The 21,230-nt window shown below is 40.2% G+C and overlaps 1 protein-coding gene across 2 annotated transcripts in view; it reads right to left on the bottom strand.

Moving 5' to 3' along the window:
- Nucleotides 1–21,230, bottom strand: part of SPIDR (scaffold protein involved in DNA repair) — a 204,188-nt gene that overhangs the window by 26,794 nt on the left and 156,164 nt on the right. For both annotated transcript variants that reach the window (XM_057397746.1, XM_057397747.1), the window contains one exon: nucleotides 1,310–1,468. In XM_057397746.1, coding sequence (XP_057253729.1) covers nucleotides 1,310–1,468 — 159 coding nt within the window. The remainder of the gene's footprint in view (nucleotides 1–1,309; nucleotides 1,469–21,230) is intronic.

Below are 21,230 nucleotides of genomic sequence, written 5' to 3'. Positions count from 1 at the left end.
TTTACACTAGAAAAAGTCTGCCTCTTATTAGCTAGGCAGAGTACTGGAAACACCAGCAGCCAGTTGTAAAACTTCATTTGTATCCAGAATTCCAAAGCCATTATTTAATTTGTTTGGAAAAAATGTAACTTGGAAAAAAAGCCAACAAAATAATTAAATAAGAAGACTTGTTTGTTATTAAAGATCCATAAAAATGCAAGTAGGCTTGAAATCCAAAGGATCTGAAAATTAACACTGCAAGTACATAAAAAGAAAAGCGTACTGAATAGAGCTGGCTGGAAACCAGCAATTCCATTTTGCTAAACATTTCAAAGCTTTGAAATTTGTTTTTGTTCCAATATGAAACAAAAATGAGACTTTCTGAAAGTTTTCATGAAATGAGAATGAGAGAGAGAAAATTCACTCCTTCTGGACCTGAAAAAAATCTTCCCAACAAAATTGTCTCCAAAATAGATAATGTTTCCAAGAAACATTCTGGTTTTGATGAAACAGCATTTTTCACCAAGAAAAAAAAAGTGTCAGCAGAAATACTATAGCCATTCTAATAGCAAAAGCTTATCTAGATCGGATGCTTTTATGAGAAAATTATGTTGAGAATTGAGCCAATCTAATTATATTTATATAGGTCCCTATGTGAACAACATGTCACTTTCCTTAGAAAGACACTCTGTAAGATACGTGATCTATTTGATTTTTTTCTTGATTAAAGATATTTTATTTTATTCAAAGAATGTAAAAGGAATCACAGAATAAGCAAAATCTGAGAGATACCATAAATCAATTTGTTATTATCTGAGAGGATTTTCTATAAATCTGTGGACATTCTTATTCCAAAATAAGAATGCCTTTAGGATTTACAAGATTTTTTTTTTTTAAGAAGCATAAACTGTGCTTCCAAACCCATAGAGAATCAACTGAATTAAGCTCTCAAACACTAAGGGAAAGTCTGTGCTTGAAGCTTCATCCCATACTGGGTAGCACTGTAGAAAATCTTACTGTAGCAAACATTCTGCAATGAAAGGGAGGCAAACTAATGTTCTTAAGTCTTTGGATCTACTGAAGAGAAAGAAAACACTCATATTTTATGAAATATTGCATATGGTCACTCTTCACTATTCCCTTCTCTGCTAAGCATGTGTGCTAGCTTTGGAGTAGGATTGGCTCAAGTACTACTGATGCCCCCAAAATGGCAATGAGGACTTTTAACCGAACAAAGCCAGATTCAGTCGTTCCAAAGAATATTGATCACAGAAATAAACAAAAAGGCAGATCACAGCATGCAATATGTTCTCCCATGAATTGTTCTCACCTTCCTCTTGTAGTTCTTTGCAAAGTTTTCATTCCAGCTAAGCAGCAGAATTTTCCTTCCCATCTCCTGCAATACTGCTCAACGTCATCCACAGAATTCAGGGGCTGCAACTGCACTTCACTGAACATACCATAGGCATCCTGGACAAGGAGGCACAACCTGCAAAACATTCCTCTGTTACTCACTGTCAGCAGATTTTTGAGAATTATATTACAAGCTTCAGGACAGGGCTTATCCTCCACAATATCTGGACTGGAGAATTCCTACTAAGTAACATATCAATAAACAAACCCAACATCATTAAAGGTTTTCTCACGTATATTTTCAGGAGGTAACAGGCTCATGAAATAGAGAAGCATGACTGAAAAAAAAACCTAAAGAGCTTGCACTGGGGATTAGATAAATTAACTGCTATGAACTTTGTAGTTGCTAAGAAAGAAGGTTGAGTTTTTGCCTTACTTGAGGTGAATTCCGCAATGCAGAAGGAGCAATGATGCAAACATCTATTTGTGTGTATAAATATAAGAATTCTGCTTAGAAGTAAATAGAGTCTTTCACAAGTAATAATCACCAACACTGAAACTGGCAAAGCAAGCATTACATTTTCCATAACTTTTTTAAGAGAGTCCTAAGAATGCAAAAAAGAGTGAAATGTCATTTCTTCTTAAAAAAAAAAAAATCCCAAACAATCAACATGAAACTGCAGATTAGTGTATTCAATACTGGGTATGAAGAAGCCCAGAGGAACTATTTTAAGGAGGTAATTAAGAAACCTGCTAAACAAACAATTTGATTTAAGTCATCTATGGAAGTAGGAGCTGTAGGGCTGGGAAGTATTGCTTAACCAACTTGCTGGCATTTTGAGAAGATATTACTGTCATAGCTGATAAAGCAAAATCAGTTCATGTCATACATTTAGATAGTAAAAAATGCATTTCACAAGATTCTGCACCTCAGATGAGCAGCCACGATAGCATGAGTCACGCAGAAGAAGGAGGCTACTGTCTACGAGATTGATTTAATTGCCCCAGAAAGAGACAGTTAAGCATGGAAACTTTTCAAAGGGAGACAAAAATTACCTTTGAGGGTAGCACATGCATCTTTACTTCTAAATAAAACTCAGAGGTGCACTAGGCAGCAGAATTCAGTTCACTTCAAAGGCACATGCCAAAACTACCTTTCCCAGAGCAACACCATTGTTCTTAGCAAGCCAACTCCAACTGCTTTTGGAGCACATCACGTAACATATATGCACCCTGAAAGAATTCAACAGTCAACGTTTTAAATTAAATGAGTTCCTACATTTTTCTGGAAGAACATGTATTTTCTTTGCAGGATGCTTAGGCACATGGAAGACCATTAACCACAGTTTCCTTGTTCACTATGAACTGCCTAACTCTGGCTTACACCCTTAAGAGGGCTGAATTCAACATAGGATACAACCCCAAAGGCTTTCAGTCATCAGCTGCTGTGCAAGCACCAGCTTACAGTCTTCATTTTCAGATTCTGGTGCCGTTTTAAGGAGCCTAGCTACAAGGATACTGCACAGAGCCTTCACCAGGCAAAAAAACCTTAGGCACAATTCCTCCACAGCCTGCCAAGGTTAAGAAGTCCTTCAGAGCCATGAAACACTGCCTCTATCCTGAGCAAAGACAAATAAGAGGAACCCAAACACTGTTGTGATGTGTAAGCTGGAAGGATACATACCTCATCTCTGGGATGAGTGGTGCTCCCAGCCTAGGAAGTGTGACTATCCTAACAATACAAACCCATGTCTTCAACAGCTCTGTAACTCTTCTGTGTAAAACAACCTGTGTGATGCCTTCTGGATTCATACCACAGTATCATCTCCAACTCAGCAGATGAAAGACTGATGTACTATAAAAAAACAGCCTAGAAGCAGATGGTTTGCTGCTTTCCATGTTAGGACCTTGCAATTAGACTCTTAGGACCTAACTCTTTCCAAGTTAGGACCTTGCAATGAAGAACTCTCTCAAGTTTTAACTGATGTGACTGAAACTAAACTCATGCTTTTGCTTTGTTTGGAAAAACAGAGCTAATGTGCTCTGGATATTTCTGAAAATCAGATCGAGGGGAGCAGGAAAACCAAAGCAAAGCAGTTTTGCCTATGTTTAAACATTCAGTGACTGATTTGTGAAAAATTAGGCCTCTGTATCTTGCAGCAAGCAAGAGCCAAATAAGTTAGTGTCTCAGATCTGATCAGTTCAGTAGTTTCTTAACTGATCACTGGCATTTCTCATATCTTTAGTGAGACATAACTGAACACAAGTAAGTCTCAGACTAGCTGGCACCAGGCTCATATTAAGTCCTCTGGGACACGTTAATTGCCCAAATAAAATTAGCTTGGTTGGTGCTGAAGACATCAGTCACTACAAGAGCATGTTCCCAGTCTTTTTAAGTCAAGCAAGTAACTGTCTGCTGTCAGACACAGGAGTTTCAACTCCCCACATCCCTGGCTGCATAGTTCCATCTCTTTGTGGTGGCAGAATAAATGGCTAGGACAGGAAACTGATCTGACCAAAAAAATACTGTAGCCAAATAATTATCATCATCAGGATCAGATCCTTAAAAATTAACACTGTAGAAGTAAACTGTTTGCATGAAGTACTACTTCTAGACAAGGATGTATTTTCTAGGCAGGATTAGGAGCCTGAAGCTCCCACTCCAGCTGTCCTGTGTATATAAGACAACATCCCAGGTCATACAATGAGAGCATAGTCATCTTATGACCCAGCTTGATAACCAGAAGTAAAGGAAGAATGTGGGTCTTACATTGCTAATGTTCCCATTCCCACTAGTAGCGCGTTTGCCATAATGAAGAAATGCACAGCAGCAGAACCTGTTTCATCAGACTCCAAGTACTTCTGCTGTTATGAGCACACACCTGACATCCACTGTACCACGCTTGTTCTAACAGTACCCAAAAGGTAGTCACATTTCTGAGCAACGTGAATTTACAATGAAATACATATATGTTCACCTACTTGGAAGACAGAATTTCACTAATAACCTTTGGATGCCAAATTTCAAATGTCCCAAACTAAAGCTATGAAAAGAACTTTGAACATATGTTCCCTGCTTTAGCACACTTTTAAAACAGTATGAATGAATGACGACAAAACCTACTCAGCTGAATCCCACAACAAACTCAGTGATGTGTTGGAAAATTGTTCTCATGTTCTCTGAAACCAGTTCTGCTCCTATGGATTTTGCACATGCTGTTAGCATAACTAACAGTAGCAGCTCAGCTGCTTTCAGAGACTGTTGATTCATGGCCTTAACTTCCTTCCCAGCACTGGATTTTTCCTTGATTTCACTCTATTCCCAGAAAAGTGTGTTTGTATTATTTTCCCATGTTACAATGTTGCTCTCATATTGCAGTAAATGTTCTTGCAAATAAAGTTTTAGCAGCAAGTCTAACTGTGATTAAAGCAACTGCTTGTCCCATGATTTTTTCCCTGCTTTGAAGCTCACTACCAGGATGAAAACCCAAATCTAAATTATGAGACAAGCTGCAAATCCACAATGAGCATCTGCCCCCAGGAATTTAGCATTTATGTTTTGGGCACATCTATCACAAGTACTTTTTTTCTTGTTCCATAAAATGTGGTATTTGTACTCAATCAGTTCATCAGCTTAAACATACCTTGTCAGTATGCATAGTAATGAACTACTGGGAAAAAAAAAGGGCAACGTCTCCATTTTTATCAGTGGTGCTTGTGCAGAGAGTAAATAAAGGCCATCTTTACTCTTAGGAATAGGATGTAACCTTGTGTAAGACCTGAATTTAAAATATGGGTTTGGAAAATGATATTTCTCATGCAAAGGAGCAGAGAATTCACTGCAGGAGCGAGGGGTGGCAGGAAAGCCAGTAGAGGAGCGCATGTGGGAGAAGCAGACTAAGGGAAAGGTGAAGTATGACTCACTGGTAGTAACAAAGGGGGCGAAGCTAGGGAATGATAAGAAATGAGGCAGAGATTAGCCTTTTTTTCCCCCCTTCTTTAAATAATGACACAGTAGGTCTCAGGCAGAAGCTTGGGAAGATTTTGCTAATTTGCTAATAGCCAGGAGCAAGGATGGGGGCTGGGGGAAGATGAGACTGATTACTCTGCATTATTTCAATGACTGTGCTGATCTTTAGGACAAGATGTCTCCCAATAGAAATCTGGAGAGGATTACAGGATTACTCTGCCATGCCCTTCTCCTGCTTAGTCACTCCTCATGGGTAAAGGGTAAAGCCTTCTTTTACTATTACTTTTTTATGCATGAGAAATCATCTCTCTCCATACTGCTGGCTCATAGCTGGCAGCTGACATTCTGGAGAGGTAAGGATGACAATCTTCTTCAGTTTTGGTCACCTCCAGCCTCCCCTGTGGCAAGCTGAAAAGAACAAGAAGTTCTGCCTGCAGAGATGAGAGCGCACAAGGCCAGAACTGGCTGATGACACAGGGATTACCTTTACTGAGTCTTGTGAAAACAAGCAGCAGAAATTTGTCATTAACAGATCTTAACCAACAAAATAATTGTTTTACCCTTGGTAGAAGGACAACCATGTGTCTCACAGCAGCCCTTCTCTATGAGGAGGTAAGCTGTGCAGTACAGCATGAGAAGCCAGAGAGCCAGGCAAATGCCACTACCCTCACAGTGCTTGGCAGGGACTTCATTAGTTACTCTTTCTTTGGGAAGGAGGGAAAGGGGAGAATGGGGAAATGCCTGAAAACTAATTGAGTTGTATTAGCTCTGATATTGGCTCATTCTTTATCTTAACCATCCAAGAGACAGCTGGTGCTGCTTTGTTTGTCAGAAGGATGTCTTATCTCTTTGAGGTGCGGTCCTAGCAGAGGCATAAAGTACACGTACATAAACACACATAAACAAAAACCCCCTCTCCCTTAATCACCAGAGGCACAACACTACCTACACAACTCTAATTCAGCAACTTGTCTGGTCAAGTCTCAAGGTGGAGCTGATTAACTCCTGCTAATATGGCTCAGATTCAAATTGTAACCTGCAGGACACCACCCTACTGGGATTTAATTTATCCCTACCTTATGCACTCCTTGCATTCACCATACCCATATTATCTCTGAAAAATCAAAGCTCAGGGCATAGGTCTAAACACACAGGGCTAACCATCCACCTCTCCCACCCCCTCATAACACTAGCAGTATTTTCCTATTAAAAGCACTGTATTCGCCACATTATGCACTGCTTCAAGTTCCCTTTTGAAAAGTAGGTACCTGCTGTAGCCTTCTTTAGTCAGTAGCAAGATTCAGAGTCACCTGCTTGAAATCCACAGTATCTGCTGTCACTAAATAGTGAGTGAAGCTCTACAGAGTATAACTATGGGTTGAATAATATAAGTAAAAAATAATGATGATGATAACTAGCCCCTTCTAAGAATAGGTTGCAGAGGTACACAGGTAGAGAGGAAAACACAAGCACAACTGTTTCCAGTTTATAAAGGGAATGCCAAGCTCAAAGAAGAGTTCTGGTCATAACTCCCTCCAAGTATAGATATTTCTAGGACCCTGTCTGGTGCTCTGGTTTGAAGCACCGAGACAACAAAAATAGCAATCACTTGCTTTGAAAAATGGAGGTTAAAAATCACTGAAAGGCTGAGTTTGTGATCATACATGTCATTCTGCAACTGTGGAAGGACCCAGAAGGAAAGAAAGGAGAAAGCAATTCTGGAGTGCTGGACATGGCACACATGGGAACAGAGAACACAGTTAATACCAGACACTTCAGTTCCACCCAGCAAAAGACAGGCTGTCCTTGCAGAAGTATTGGTGGAAACCGCACATGTGACAGGAGTATCACCAGGGGAATGAGCAGTCTTATCTCGGCATCTTAAGCAGAAAATGTGTAGCAGAGGCCTCCCCAGTCTCAGGAAAGGAATTCTTTTTTTGCAGGCACTTCTTAGCATGTGTGTAACAAATTATGTAACATACTTTGCAAATAACTCACTACAGTAACTATACCAAACCCACCATTTTTTTATATATGTTAAAAAAAAGGGAGAAAGAGGAGAGCAGTTACAAAATAACTGCTACTTATTTTTATTCACTCCCTCAAATAAACACTTACTTCAATACAAACTAGAAAATCAAATACAATTGCCACAAAGTCTTTCATGAATCCCCACCTACTGATTGCTTTTTCAATTTCTTCATTCAGGTTAATCCTTCCACCTACTATTTTCTGCCTATGAGCTGAAAAAGCAGCACTCCTGTGGGAAACGGCTGTTGTGCGTAGGAGGAGACCTGTATGAGCCAAACATATCAGCACAGCTACCTTTTTCTTTAATGCAGAACATGCATGTAGAGAATGGAGCTCCACAGCACTGTAAATGCTCCCACCCAAAACACAGACCGCCACCTGCCTGGTGGGAATACATACAGCTTCTCAGAAATGGAAGTAGCACAAAGCCCAGAGAGCTTTTCATACTTGCCATAACAACTATGGCTTCACACGTGACAATTTTTTCAGCATAGACCATTTCTTCTATGAAGTTTTCATGGCCCCCCCCCCGTAAACTTTTTTAGCTCTCCATCTGACACTGTCTCTAAGTGCACTTTCAAATTAAACTGCTGATGCATGTGTTTGATTTGAATTTTACTCAACAGTAAACAAAACATTTAAACCCATAAGAAGACATTCCCGACATCCCCTCAAACACAGTATGGAGCTATAATTTCAAGCAGTTAGAGCTGCATTTGAGAAAGATTTTCAGTATCATCCAATAGCTTCACTTATCTCAGATTCATAAATGAATATTGAAGTTGTTCTATATTGATAGTTTAAATCCAAAGTATATGCCATGTAAATAAAAATCTATCATGATGACTTGCAAGACACAGAAAGTTAAGAAAAAAATAACTTCCTAAGTGCTGCCTAGAAGTTTGTATAAAGGTTGAGCCGCAGAAGAAGACTAGTAAGGCCTTCCTCTCTCCAAGATCCCCCAGGCACCTCCACACTAAGCTGCACGTAATCTATGGTCCTTCTGCTACGATCCATTCCATACAGCTTGTTACATAAATAAAAACAGTTTGGGGTGGTAATAAAAAAGCAAGCACATCAGATCATCCCAGCCTGTTTTGGACTCACTATGCTGTTAATTGTAGTTGGTAAAAAAAAGTAATGATGCACACACTCCTCAGGTTCTTACTGTACCATTACTTCGGCATGGAATTCCATTACAATCCCTTGGTTATTTCAGTATACAGTTCAGAGAAAGTACTATTGTCCTCTATGTCATGATTTACTAATCCAGAGTAAAAATCTACATTTAAGAAACTTACAGTCTCAGCTGAAAACTGCAAGTCTTTCTAATGGATGATCCCCAACAGAAAACTCATGTTCCAAATATAAGGTGTAATTACCACCCAGCCATTTACAGTACTTATCTATGAATCTGAGGAGGGGTTCTTTGTTTATTTTTTTTAATCTCAAGACTTGTAATTATTGTTTTGGCATTCAAGAATTCCAAGTCGGCAAAGTGCTGCCAAATGATCTTCTCTTGCAAGGTGCTCAGCACCCTCCTTTCCAAGGAAAACAGCAGTTGGTTGCTAGTTCTGGCAGCATTTCATATCATCTTTGCTGCACTATCTTTTCTCCACACCTCAGTTCCTTACATGTAAAAATTAGAATAAAAGTCCTGTCTTCACAGGGTGATCTGAAAGCAGTAACTGAACAATATGATTGTCTCTAGAAGGGCAAGTCCATAAAGTCTGTTCTTTGTGTTAGATCTCATTTGAGTTGGAGCAGGAGGCTATATATATGTATTTGTACATACATATATATAGAGAGGGCTTCCTTGCAGCATCAACCCATTTCTTTCATGCTACAGGGCTTAGAGAATTCTCAACTGCCCATGCAAAACCCATAGCAAGGGCTTTGCAGCATCTGGAATGAGGCAAGAACACAGTAGCAGCAGTACTGGGGTCCCTTATCTTTCAAGACCATATTATTTGGGGATTCTCCAGGTTTACTTCTGAACCACACAGACCGTGAATGGTTTACTAGAAGGTTTGACTTAAACCAACATGAATTCAATATTAAAAAGAAGAATAACTGCCCATTTCAGCAGGCACAGAACATCCTAAAACACATTCTCGGTAGCGTAGCATTGCACATATGCTTCCCCAGTGCATGTGAAAGGTAAATGAAATATAATAACACTGTGGTATTTCTTACAGCACTGTGTCTGTATTCAATAAGACATTCCGCTGTTTCAATGCCACATCACCCAACTGAACTAATAGAAAAATATAATATTCACCAAAATAAAGGGCAGTACAAAGAGCAAAGCAGAAAAGCAGAAATGAAATCTTGCTGGGGCTCCTTCTCCAGCAGAAAGGCAATTTGCCACTCTTTCTTGCAGGGTCTGCGGCTGTTTCTGTTTTCCACTCATGCTGTTTTTCTTTACTCTGCTTTGGTGGCTGCCTTTCTTCCCTAGGTGTGTTTCTAAATGAGGGAGAGGGAGCGTGTTTGTATGTGCACGTTGTATGTTTACAAGAGTTATGGTAGCAGTTCTCAGCAGTCCGCCGAGAGTTCTAGGAAACGGCCCCTGTTATTTTATTCTGGGTCAATGTCAGCTCATGTCAGGCAGTAAAGATCACACAGGACAGCTCGCTCCATCGCGCAGCCCTGGCCGGAGGCCTCAATGGGAGAGGGAAGGGGAACGAGCTGCGAGTGGGCGGAGAGCCTTCCCAGCACTCTACCAACCACCGCAGGAGGAATTATGATAAACACCACTCTGGAAACCAGATACAACAGTACATTGTGTTCTTCTTCAGAAAAACAACCAGACTTCGGCTCACTTAAAGTAAACAGTTAATCCTGTTTATCTTTTTCTATTTTTTTTTTCCCCTTTCTTGATGAGTTGTTAACAGAACAATCTCTTCTGCAAAGCAAATAAAAGATCCTCCCCTTAAAATTCGGGCTCATTTTCTCTTCCTTCAAGAAAAAAAAAAGACCAGTTCGATATGTAAACTTTCTACTATCGGCAAACAGTGTGGAATAACAATCTTTCTTGGCTTAAACTGACTTAACAAAGTGATGCCAAAACTGGGTGAAACCTTTCCCTCACTTACATATTTTATTTTGGAAAACTGAAGTCCCAAACAGAGTGTTCTATTAATTCCTTTTAACTATTCCTTTTCTGACAAGAACAAGCAGAACTGGTTAAAACAAACAAAATCAGGATGTGTGGTGTCCTTGCAGGTGCCTGGGGAGCACAGATTAGCTACTGAGCAGGGGGGTGGCTATTCCCAGGTTTTCTCTCGGAGGTGGGAAGAGAGGAGTCAGAGTGATTGACTGCAACTGAAGTAACAAACTGTTAGCCTCCTTTGCTAAATAAATGCTTATTGTGCAAATTCTTGATGTCCCCAACTTTCAGTATTAAGGGTGATTAATTAGAAAAGCAGATGGAATTGATTATCTTGTTTTGCTGAAGTCACCAGTCTATCTATTAACTGCTTCTTACTGGGGACTCCAAGTCAGTCCACCAAAAGCTGTGATTTTTTCCAAAGGGAATTATAATTTTTAGCACTTGGGAATTGAAATAGTTCCAAAAGTCAACAACAAAAGTGTGCTTAATATCCCCAGTGAGTAAAAGTTTGTTGATTTAGCTATTTATAATCACAAAAATACATGATCTGCAAAACTGAAAGAGGGAAAGGAAAATATTTCCCTCTTTTATTTTTACTCCTTTTGGAACCTCCAAGATTCTGGGCTTTCTATGCAATTGATGTCATCAAGTGCAAAAATGTCAGTTCAGGTCTGCAAGTGAATGTCTGATTTGCAGATATTTAAAAAAAAAAATACCTTACATGTAAAATTGTCCTGGTTTTCCCGTTTCATTTTCCCTTGAGATTTTGATTTATTTTGCATTTGTTTTAAAATCTTTCGCTGCAGTTGCTGAATTTACATTGCTCTGACGAGCTCTGCTGTGACAGAGCAGGACAAACCAGTGCTATTTCCCACTGCAGAAGCCAGGCTGGGGACGCAGCTATCAGTGGGCCAGAACCCCAAAGGAGCAGCCTCAGGCCTATGCCCCCCTGTTCACCACTTAGCCCACCACAGCTTCCAGCCAAGACTGGAATAGCCAGTATTGGTAGGGCAGGACTGCTGTCGAACATTTCATCTTGCTCCAAGTGCATCCTGTCATTTAACCCTCTCCCTTCCAGTGCTGCAATTGCACAAAACCTGCATTGTTCCTCTCTTATGATCGTGAGTTTGGCCTGCTAAATTTGTCTCCAGATTGATGGACAGTCCACAGAGTTATCTGTGAAGGACCCAACTTATGCTGAGGTGCTGCAGCTCTGAGCAGAGAGGTTATGAGCTGTAGTAATGCAAAGAAGCAGCAACATATTTTGGTAAAACCTCTCTCCTGGGAAGCCAGAGGAGAATGTGGCAGTCCTATGGTCTCTGCTTGTTGGAGGAACTCCTGAGTGTAGGAGAAGAATTAATAAACTTAAATGCTTAGGGTGCAGTTATAATCCATGTACAAAAGAGGACTCCCTTTGGCTCCCCAAGTTTTGACCTTATGGTGGCTAGCCACCATCACACCCTACTTCAGGAGAAAATGTGTCAGCCAAGAGGAATGCAGACGAGAGGTGAACTGATGGGAGATCATTAGGAGATGAGACAACAGCAGGTGGAAAACGTGGAAGATGAAGAAAACAAAGATCTGGAGAAAATGTTCTCATGTATTACCTCTTTTCTACTTCCTTTCTTACACCTTGCTGTTCTCCATGTCTGGTAGTTAGAGATTAGAGGGGGAAATGCTGGTCTGTGGTAACACTAGGATAATCCCAAGGATAATCTATAAGCATTACTGATGGGAGTGCTTTCCCCCCACACATTCAGATTTTTTACATCAGAAATTATGGACACAACCAGTGCTGCTGAAAGGCTGGTGCAGATGGCAGTAGCTTTCAAATTGGAAAATAAAGTTTTGCTACCCTTTTAAGCTTCCATTTGAACTTTTCAAAATGAGAAACCCCATTTTCCATTATAGGTCAACCAAAGCTTTATAAATTATGTTTAAATAAGCAGTAGGTTTGGGCCATTATCCAAACCTCGCTCAAAGTAACACCTTTCCATTGATTTCAATGAGCTTCATGTCATACCATATAGCAGGAAGAGACAATACCTAGGCAGTAATGTCCCTCCACCTTGATTTCATTCAATCATAAATACAAATTTCATGCTACTCTTTTAAAACTACCTAAACTGAACATCATCAAGGACCAAACACTGAAGTAACTTTATAAACATCACACAATTTTCTGTCATTTCAAGGAATTGCTTTTAGCAGGATCAGAACTTGGAACACATAAAAAAGAATCTTAAATCTGCCATATTTTGGTGCTTTGTTTTGTTTTCATTTTTTTTTTTTTGCATTTCATTGGGTAACCTTAAAACATGTATAGAGAAGCTCTTACTTCTTTCATCACTTTATTTATCTTTGGATGCATTGTATGCCAGTGGGAAAGTGTCCTAAAAGAATAAGTCTCTACTACAGCATCTTAATCACAATTACCCCACACAGATTACAGTCTTTATTTTATATCTCAGGCATGGAGAATACTATCTTATTGTAATGACATAATCAGTCATTACACTGGATTTCATATAATAACCCATGTCAAATACTGAGAAACTCTACATGTGATATACTTGGTTCTGATTTTCCTTTCCCCTGTAAAAAGAAAACAGTACTGAAAGTAAGAATCTGTTCAAATATCAGTAGAGTACAGTTTGTTCTCATTATTTATATTCTGAGAAGAAAAAAGGAGGACCCAATTAATCAAAAATACAGGAAGAGTTTAGAGAGACAAAAGATAATCATGTAAATTAGAACTAGATTAGGGCCCTTAGTAAACCTATCTATTCATGCCAAAAGTGGTGATTTAATATTCTGTGGTTAAGATTCTGGTTTTGTGTCTTATCCAAAAGAGCATCAACAATAGCACATTGTTCTCCTACCACCATGCTGGTGTTATAGCCTCTGATATGATTCAGCACAGACTTGAAGGGAGAGGCACAACTAAAGTTTGGATTTTCCTAAGCACTGCAGGCCAGCAGGAGATGTAACATCACAGCCAAGATAACAAGATACCTTTTGTCTTTAAAACATGCAGTTTCCTGTTGATAGTATTCTGTATTGTCACACTTGTCTCATCCTCTTTTTCCTGACACAGACCTTCCTCAATTGAGACTCCACCACACCGTACTGAGGAAACATTAGGACAGGGGTGACTTCTACATGCCTGTAGAGCAACTGAGACAGTACAATCCCTGCTACCTCATTGGAGCATCAGTGTCACAAAACCAGATCAAAGCTTTGGCATGGCTGCTTAAACATCATTTGCTGCTGCTTATCCTTCTTAACCACAGGCAATAGGGCTAGTACTTGTATTTTCAGAGTGCTGTCTGCATCTTAGCAGTTGCATTTTTCCCTCTGAGGCTCTCCACTCTGTAAGATCTCTCTGCACTGAAGGGTTTCAAGCCAGATTGCTAGGCTGCTCCGCCAGCCTGGCTTCATCCCCATCCCCAGAAAAAAGCACTCAGGAACCATCAGCAGGAGGCTTGCACGTTGTGCTTCAAGGCAGCTCCTTCCTACTGGACATGTGATACAAGATGCAGAAAACCACCAGCATATAAAAATGATGATATTTTGTACCAATATGGGCCAAATTCTTATGCTTGTGACATACTGTGATGTTATCTCCACTGCCAGGTAATGTCAGACATCCCTGATCATGGATCATGTGACACTATGCAACTCACATGCTCCTAAGGTGAAGCATAAAAAAAAAAGCTTAAATTTAAAACATGGGAATACACTAAAACAAAATGGACAAAGCCTCCAAATTATATTCACAAGGATACAAAATGTCAACATTTTTAATAAATGTGCTTTCTGACCAGTCATTTTTCAAACATCTTTCCCAACTTCCACCACTGCAAGAAGTGAAAATATCAACAAGACAAAATTACAGTCAATGAAAACACAGTAAGTGAATCCCATCTAGATCAACCTAAACGTTTTGGTTTACCAATTTAAAAAAACCCTAACTTAAAAAATCAGAACTGAAATGGACTTTCTAAGGCAGTGGTTTCAGAGTAGGAAAATGGCATCGTTTCAAATCACAGCTTTTCAGCAATTTCACAATTTTTCAATTGCTTGTACAAGCTTTTCATAAGAAGGTTTCATTTTTTATTTATTTTTTTTTTACAAGAGGATCTGACAGAAAATTATTTCTTAGAAAAATTCCCAACCATTTTTCCTAGAAATATTTTTCAAAACTGTCACGCAGTAACTCTTCATTAATTTTCAAGGCTTTGTTTTGACAAAACATAATTATGCAGCAGACTGAAGAATAATTATCCAGTATGCCTGAAAGTAGAAGCAATGCTGAACAGTGAGAAGTGGAAATGCAGTACACGGATTCCCCACCCGCCTCCTTCTCTCACAATAGCTGTCAAACACATTTGAACATATGTGCATGTTTTGGCTAGGATAGATTTCATTTTCTTCTCTATTAAGAAGAGGTAGCTGGTATGGGCTGTGTTCTGAATTTGTGCTGGAAAGAGTGTTGATAATACAGAGATGTTTTTGTTATTGCTGAGCAGCACTCACACAGAGTCAAGGCCTTTTCTGCCCCTCACACCTTCTCACAAGAAGTTGAGAGGGGACATAGCCAGGAAAGCTGACCCCAACTGACCACAGGGATACTCATGATGGAGCCTTGCTTTCCTGGAGATGGCTGAATAACTGCCTGACCATGGGAAGTGGTGAATGGATTCCTTGCTTTGCTTGTGTGCACAGATTTTGCTTTACCTATTAAACTGTCTATTTCAACCCACGGGTTTTCTCACTTTTACCCTTCTGATTCATTCCCCCGTCCCACCTGGGGGGCGTGACTGAGCAGCTGCGTGGGGCTTAGTTGCCAGCTGGGGTTACACCATGACAGTCCTTTCTGACCCCCAAAGTGGGGCTCAAAGGGCTTAAGATAATGACAGGCTTGACTGGAATGTGCTAGATTGAATCCATAGCTGCTATTGCTGTTTAGCTATTGACAGGCTCCTCTGCTTGCCATGGGGCTTGCTTGCCTCACCGTATTTTAGACTCCAGCGTTTGTTAGTGGCCACTTTCTGCTTTCAGTGCTTTGCTGCACTGCTGTGCTGCTTACTATCTTACTCTGATGTGCCAGGGAACATTTATTTGGTAACAGCGGTGGTGACGTGCCTGGGCTGGCAGATGGCCAGGGCATCGCTGCTGTTTCTGTGCTGCTGTACTGGACAGGCTGGAACTCCAGTGTGAGCTCGAGTCAAAGGGTCTGTGACCTGCGATAAGTCCATACAGGAACAGGCACATCTCAAAGCGTCTGTGGCCATCAAGATGTCCGTGCTGCAGCAGGTACACCTCCAAAGGGATTGTGGCCAAAGGATAAGTGTGCTGCAGCAGGTAAACCTTGACAAATCTGTGGCTATGGATAAGTTCATGCTGCAGCAGGTTCAACCTGAAGGAGCAGTGGCTGTGCATGAGGTCATGCTGGAGCATCTCGAAGCATGTGGCCATGGATAAGCCCATGACAGAGCAGGTATGCCCCTGAAAGGACTGCAGGCATGGGGTAGGCCATGTTGAAGCAGATTTACTTCTGAAGGGACTGTGGCTATGAGCAAGGCCAAGCTGGAGCAGGTATATCTCTGAAGGCATTATGGCCCGTGGATAAGGCCACACTGGAATGGGTGCACCTCAAATGGACTATGCCTGTGGATAAGTTAATGCCACAGCAGGGAAAACTATAAGAAAACCTCTCTTGTGTGCACATTTTCAGTTACGGAACTTTTCTTTAGAAAGGCTAATGCTTTCCCAGTTGCCAGCCAGATCAATGCTGCAGATCACACACTGCATATTCAGTGTTTTTAAGAATTAAATTGTTATACTCCATTAACTACAGACAAAATTTGCATTCTTGTAATCAAATGTAATAGCTGATTTGGTGTCCAGAACCATGACATTTGGGATGAGCCACCAAGAGAACACTTAATTTCATCCTACAGTTGTTTAATTTAGAATCATAGAATAGTTAGGGTTGGAAAGGACCTTAAGATCATCTAGTTCCAACCCCCCTGCCATAGGCAGGGACACCTCACACTAAACCATGCCACCTAAGGCTCTGCCCAACCTGGCCTTGAGCACTGCCAGGGATGGAGCATCCACAACCTCCCTGGGCAACGCATTCCAGTGCCTCACCACCCTTACAGTAAAGAGCTTCCTCCTTATATCCAATCTAAACTTCCCCTGTTAAGTTTGAACCTGTTACCCCTTGTCTTGTCACTACAGTCCCTAATGAAGAGTCCCTCCCCAGCATCCCTATAGGCCCCCTTCAGATACTGGAAGGCTGCTATGAGGTCTCCATGCAGCCTTCTCCAGGCTGAACAGCCCCAACTTCCTCAGCCTGTCTTCATATGGGAGGTGCTCCAGTCCCCTGATCATCCTCGTGGCCCTTCTCTGGACTTGTTCCAACAGTTCCATGTCCTTTTTATGTTGAGGACACCAGAACTGCACACAATACTCCAGGTGAGGTCTCACAAGAGCAGAGCAGAGGGGCAGGATCACCTCCTTCGACCTGCTGGTCACGCTCCTTTTGATGCAGCCCAGGATACGGTTGGCTTTCTGGGCCGAGAGTGCACGCTGGTGGCTCTTGTTAAGTTTCTCATCGAATTTGAATTTGTCTTCCCCCATCTATTTCCCTTTTCTTCCCAGTTTTCCATACTACATATGTTTTTCACTGCTGCATGTACTGACCTTTGTACACATACTAGCCCCAAATTTCAATATTAGCTATCAATGAAGGATTCACAGTAATCCTCATTTTTTCATTCCACACTGTGGACACATTAGGACTAGTTTTAATCCTAATGCTGGGATGTTAAAGCATTACAGCTTTTATATAAACAGTATGTTCTTTGTATATTTTGTATTACAATTTCTAATTATTAAGTTGTTATAACTGGTAGGAGCTGGGACAAATCTATTAAGTAAATATAAGAGCAACATCCAACTGATGAAGTGGCAAGATGTTTTGCAGAAGTCAGTTAATATTTCGCCAGTGAACAATATTGTTTTCTAGCTAAAATACACCACTTAACAAAAGATTATTTGGTGAGCAGGGTAGGGAAAAAAGTGAACAAAAGTTATTTCTAGTTTACATGCACAAGTCAGCAACAGAGGAACAGAAATCTTAAAGCATCAACACAGATCTGCCCTGGGACTCTGGTTAACTTCTCCAGCATCACTGCTTATAAACCTTGGTTAGAAAGCAAATGGCAAACACTGTCACAGTTATTCCAAAAGGAGGTTGTAGGAGCAGCTTATCACTTCCGAACTTTAACATCTAGGCAGAGGGTGCTGATGCTGGGCTGGAAGGACATACACTTGGGGAAAGCACTGTCCCCACCACCTGTATTTTGCCTACCTGAAGAGCAACAAAGACAATTCATCTACCTCAACAATGCTTATAAGGTGATATTTATTCAGGTTTAGAAGCACACAAATGGAAACTACAGTTATAACTGTTAAATTGTTACAATTACCACACTGATCTTCTTGCTCTACTGACTCAGCTTACTGAAGCTGCCAGAGAAGATTGCCTAACCCTGACCACTGCGTTAAGAGTTATGAAGTGGTTTAAACTCTGGGTATTTGCAGTTGTGGAAGAGGTTGCATGATTTCAGTATCACAATGGGTGAAATGAAATATGGGGGAAAGAAACCTCTGAATTTTATATCCTTTCTAGTTTTCCTACCTGCAGGTTAACTTGACTAACACTGCATAACAAACAATTTAATTTGTTCTGTTCACTGTGCAAAAAGGGACCAGGCAGCACAATTTGGGAGGAATAATTAGTGTTAAAATACACTCCAAAATTCATCACACCAAACTTCATGCTTTCCTTGCTTTGTATGTTGGTATACAGGTAGACGTCGTTCCACTACAGAAACCTCCTCAAACTCTCATGCAATTTACTTCATGTAAATGGAGGTTTCAGAACAATTTATCTGAAGCCTACACTGGGCAGAGATACAAGTACCACATATTAACGTGTAACACAAAAATGACCTAGGATCTTATCACAGCTGCTTACAAAGCGACTCTCCCAGAAAGCAAGAATATTATCTCTCAGCACGGCAGCAGCATTTTAGTGTACGGTAAGAAACTTCCACAGAGTCTTTTTGTACTTCAACAGATTTAGTCAGAAGTTTTCCCGAGATACAACCGTGCCAGCAGAAGGCAAGGAATGCCTTTCTATTGTCTTTCTAAGTCCTGGCCAAAACCTTTATAATCAGATCAAAATACCATGATCTGTGACAAGACCAGTTTGCAGTATGGGGGTAAGACACAGACGAATGCCATGTGAAAAAGAAATAAGGACATCAACTGCCTCTGATGACATAAGGCTGTACTAATCTAAGTAAAACTGCTCAAAGAAAGCAGAAATCAGAATTTGCAATGCTCAGAGTCAGAATACTTGGTCTGCCTAGAAACAGGCAAGATTACTTCCCATGTTCAACTTGCTTTGTGTAAGATTCGTGACATTAAAAGTGGTTTTGGACTGAAACTTACCATAGGCGATTTCAGGACACAGCAAACTTTTTACATTGTTTTAAAATTCTAGCTGAGTAATGAAACAAGTATTAACATCTCCACCTACACTTCCCCACAAACTAAACTTTTTAATGACCAGATTCTGCTAGGAAAACGTCCAGCTTCTCACAACATGCATTAGAGCGCTCTAGGTTTCAAGATAATTTTTGTTTTCTGTAGCGTATCTTCATTACTATGACTTGAAATCATGTCCACTGAAGGATTTTTCTGTCAAATCATAAAATTCTGCATGTTTCATACTCCCCAAGAACAGCAAAATTTTAAAAATTTTTTCCATATGCAAATATATATATATTTATATATATATATTTATTTTTCCATATGCAAATATACATCTATATACACATATCCATATCTAGCCTGCAGAATGGAAATATGCCAGCCAGTATCAACATTTAACATCCACAAACTAAAACCCACTTTCATGTCTGGAAATATTCGGTGGAGATACCAAAGGAATGTGTATCAGCCCTATGCAATCAATTCCCCACTCCTAAGCTGTAGTATACTGTCCCCCCTCCTCCCTAATAACTGATGGCAAAACAGGTTGAGGCAGCATGAGAAATCAGATCAGGGAACTGATTTGGCTTTAACAAACAAACCTCAGACATAAAAATATTTACCTGGAGTACTACATCCAGCTCTGGAGTCCTCCCTACAGGAAAGACATGGAGCTGTTGGAGCAGGTCAAGAGGAGGGTCACAAAAATGATCAGAGGGCTGGAGCACCTCTCCTATAAAGAAAGGATAAGAGAGCTGGGGTTGTTCAAACTGCAGAAGAGCCTTTCAATACTTAAAGGGGGCTTATGAGAAAGATGGGGACATACTTTTTAAAAGGGTGATAGGACAAGGGGTAATGGTTTTAAAGTAAAAGTGGGGAGATTCAGACAAAATATAAGGAAGAAATTTTTTTATTATGAAGGTGGTGAAACACTGGCACAGATTGCCCAGAGAGGCAGTAGATGCCCCATCCCCGGAAACATTCAAGGCCAGGTTGGATAGGGCTCTGAGCAACCTGATCTAGTTGAAGATGTCCCTGCTCATTGCAGGGAGGTTGGACTAGATGACCATCAAAGGTCCCTTCCAACCCAAACCATTCTATGATTCTATTTTTCTTTTGCATCTGTTTGCTGACTTAGCATCACAAACAGCTGTTCCAGCTCAACTGAACAGACACCCTGGCATGTAGTTGTGACAAGACAGCTCACCCGGGTGAGGAGATGTGGGGAGATGGATGTGGAGTCAGACTAATTTTAAGCCACTTCAGAGGGATAGAGAATAATTTATCACAGACTTCCTTGAAGAGGGATCACAGTTTTGGTCTCAATGGAGATGAAGCAGAAAAACAAATGGGCCTTTTGCCCCTGGTGGAAGGTCCATCACTATCCTCCTGCCTGAAGCGTTCGTTCGTTGGCTTGGTTTTGATGGAAACATTGGTCTGAATCCCCCACCTTGCAAGAATGACTCTCTTGTAAGAATAATTTTTACACAAAATATTTACATAAACGATAGCATACAATGTTAACATCAGAAACAACATCACATTTTACTTTCATAGCTGCAGAAAAGACAGACCAATTTAAAAATGTAAACTACCTAATAGGAACAGCAGGAACACTTCAAAACCAAGGAAAGCCAGTCTAATGGAAAACATGTTTAAAACCCTACAAAAAGTTTACTTTTTTTGCATATTTGAAACTTCATTTAGTCTTTTTGTGTGCCAGTGTGCATTTACAGCTATACCCTACAAAACCACACAAACATATCACCTAGTTTCCCCTAAAAGAATTAGTTCACTAACAACCAATATTTAAAACACAGTCTTCAAAAGTGAAATCCAGGCTTTCAAACTCAAATTTCTATTTGTGTCCAAATGCTAGCCACTATCTCATATTTCTTCTGAAGTATCTTCTGTATAGCTCATGGAATTTGCTCAACTTACCTGCAACTTCAAATGTGGGTGCTGTGCAATGGTCTGCTTGACTTACTTTCTGTTCTGTTTATTAAAAAAATATTAAAAATTTGTTTAAAAATATCCTTTAGTGATATCTGCAACTATTGAAATATACTGGAATGAAAAACTGTGTTTAAATTAAGGTATTATGTGTTTAAATTAAGGTATTTTTCCCTGCCCACAGCAGGGGGGTTGGAACTAGATGATCTTAAGGTCCTTTCCAACCCTAACTATTCTATGATTCTATGATTCTATTTA

The sequence above is a fragment of the Pezoporus wallicus genome, unplaced genomic scaffold (genome assembly GCF_028554395.1).
Source record: "Pezoporus wallicus isolate ANWC-B61680 ecotype Strahan unplaced genomic scaffold, APGP_CSIRO_Pwel_v1 contig_227, whole genome shotgun sequence".
Taxonomy (NCBI): Eukaryota; Metazoa; Chordata; class Aves; order Psittaciformes; family Psittacidae; genus Pezoporus; species Pezoporus wallicus.
This window is presented reverse-complemented; position numbering and strand designations above follow the sequence as displayed.